At 34.1% G+C, this 2,500-nt stretch overlaps 1 protein-coding gene across 1 annotated transcript in view; it reads left to right on the top strand.

Moving 5' to 3' along the window:
• HELRODRAFT_193541 (hypothetical protein) overlaps positions 1-1,135 on the top strand; it is a gene marked incomplete at its 3' end in the record, with an annotated part of 7,308 nt that extends 6,173 nt beyond the window's left edge. The window contains exons 15-16 of the mRNA XM_009028181.1: positions 34-236; positions 549-1,135. Of these exons, the coding sequence (XP_009026429.1) occupies positions 34-236; positions 549-1,135 (790 nt within the window). The remainder of the gene's footprint in view (positions 1-33; positions 237-548) is intronic.
• Positions 1,136-2,500: the final 1,365 nt, after the last annotated feature.

Genomic DNA, 2,500 nt, shown 5'->3' on the forward strand with positions numbered 1-2,500 from the left:
CTACGATACAAAATAATGACACAACTACAATAGCTCAAGTCCTGTAGACGATGACATATGTGGAGCAGCAGCAGCAGCTGCAACAACGACTTCATCAGCGACAACCTCCCCAACGTTAGCAGCAGCAGCAGCAGCTTTATCAACTACAATATTTGATGAAGAGACAGCTTTATCAGCTACAATATTTGATGAAGAGGAGATGGATGTATCAAACACTGCGTACAACTTCAATCAAAGTAATTTTCGTTTGTTTTGATGCCATATTTTTTGTTTGTTTGTTTTTTTATGTTTTTTGTTGTTGTTGTGCAATGGTTGTTTACGATGTTGTTCATAATTGTTGCTGGTTTATTGTTCTATGTTTGAATTTGTTCATGTTGTTCTCGGTGTTTCACTGAGGCAGTTGTTTCTTTATCAGCAAAATCATCCTCACATCATCATCCTCATCAGTGTTTCGCTTGCTCAACCGAAACAATTATTTCTCCATCATCAGCAGCACATCTTCAGTTCTTTTTACCTGTAAAATTAACCTCCCCGCCACCAAACTTCAGGTCTTCAGATCAGTGCTGCCAGCAAAAGTAGCAGCAGCAGCAACTTCTACCGCAGTCACGATCAGCATTACGGAAACTTCTACCTCCAGCAACAGCAACGACACCATCCACCATTGTCGTCATCACCACCAGCGTCATCGTCTCGTTTCGGTTTGATCCAGAAAGATCCGCGTCGCCACCTCTACCCCCACGAAGACGAAGATGAAGACGCCGCGCTACTTTTGACATCTGACCCCATGCTTGACCCCGCCATCAACAGGTCTCCGATTTTGGGTCAGCGCACCTTTGGCGCTAGCTACCTCAACAAGCCACAACAGCAGCAATATTCTTCTCAACAAAACATTTTGCAACAGTCTCAACAACAACAGCTGAAACACCAACAACCCTTTTTTCAACAAAACTTTTCGCAATTTCAACATTATCAACAACAGCAACATTACCCACAACAGCCACAACTACAACAACAACATCATCATCAACATCAACAATCCCAACAGCAACAACAACAACAGCAAAGAATGTTTAACAACTACATGACTCAACCAATAACGTTTGGTGGTGGTATAAACATCGCTAAGAAGAAGTGATGATGATCATTATCATCATCTTTATCATCATCATCGTCACCTATACCATCATCACTATCTCCATCGTTTCACCAGTATAATTAAAAATATCAAACTTATATTATTTCCATCATCATTGTAATCGTCATTAACATCAACATTATCATCATTATCATCATACTACAGTATACGAGTACTTACTACATACCATCATACTACATCGTCATCATTTAAATCATTATCATTATCACGGACACCGTCACCATCATCATCATCAGCATCGTCGTCACAAGAGTCATCATCATCATCATCATAATCATCTAATCTGTTATGTGGCTTACGAAGAAATAAAACAGTTAAATAATCTTTGATAATAACTATTCACCAACTTTAAATATACGTACACACACACACACACACACACACACATATATATATATATATATATATAATATATATATATAATATATATATATATAAGATTACGACTGTCTGAAACGCAATTATTGAATTATCACAGAAATGCTGTGATTTTCATTAATAATAAATAAATATATATATATATATATATATATATATATATTTATATTATTATATTTTTGTCCACTGTGTTTTGCGGTTCTAAAACGCTTTTCCACATTTGATTTGCTGATTTAAATCATTGCAATCTCTGATTGATTGATAAGGTTGATTGAGTGATTGATTGTTCGAATGATTCATTCATTCATTTACTCATTTATTTATCGTTGAAATCTTTGATTGATATTGTTGATTGAGTTAGTGATTGATTGTTCGAATGGTTCATTCATTCGTTCGTTCATTCATTCATTGAGATGAAGACAGAAATAAATTTATTTTATAATTTTGCCTGTTGTTTTATTCTCCTTGAGTACATTACACTACTACTACTACCACTACTACTACTACTACTAATGATGCTGCTGCTGCTGCCGCTACTACTATTACTGCTTCTATTATCGCTACCACTATTACTGCTTCTATTATCGCTACCACTATTACTACTGTTACATGCGCATACGTTTGATTTGATTTTTTCGAAATTTTCAATGGTGTTGATTAACTTTACAGAAAAGATAATTATGTACACACACACACACAAACACACACACACACATATATATATATTTTTTCATTGGTATTTAACGTTATAACATTGCGCGCGAAATTAACCAAAAACTAACTGACTGACCTAAATGGATGACAATATTATTATTATTAACCTTTAGAATTATGAAATCGAAATCATATATTTGAATATTAGAATATATAGAAAATTCATATATGTATAAGTATATATATATATATATATATATATATATATATAATTTTGATTGATATTTTTCTATGAGTTTCTACTAGCAAAAA

Source organism: Helobdella robusta (genome assembly GCF_000326865.2).
Source record: "Helobdella robusta unplaced genomic scaffold HELROscaffold_53, whole genome shotgun sequence".
NCBI lineage: Eukaryota > Metazoa > Annelida > Clitellata > Rhynchobdellida > Glossiphoniidae > Helobdella > Helobdella robusta.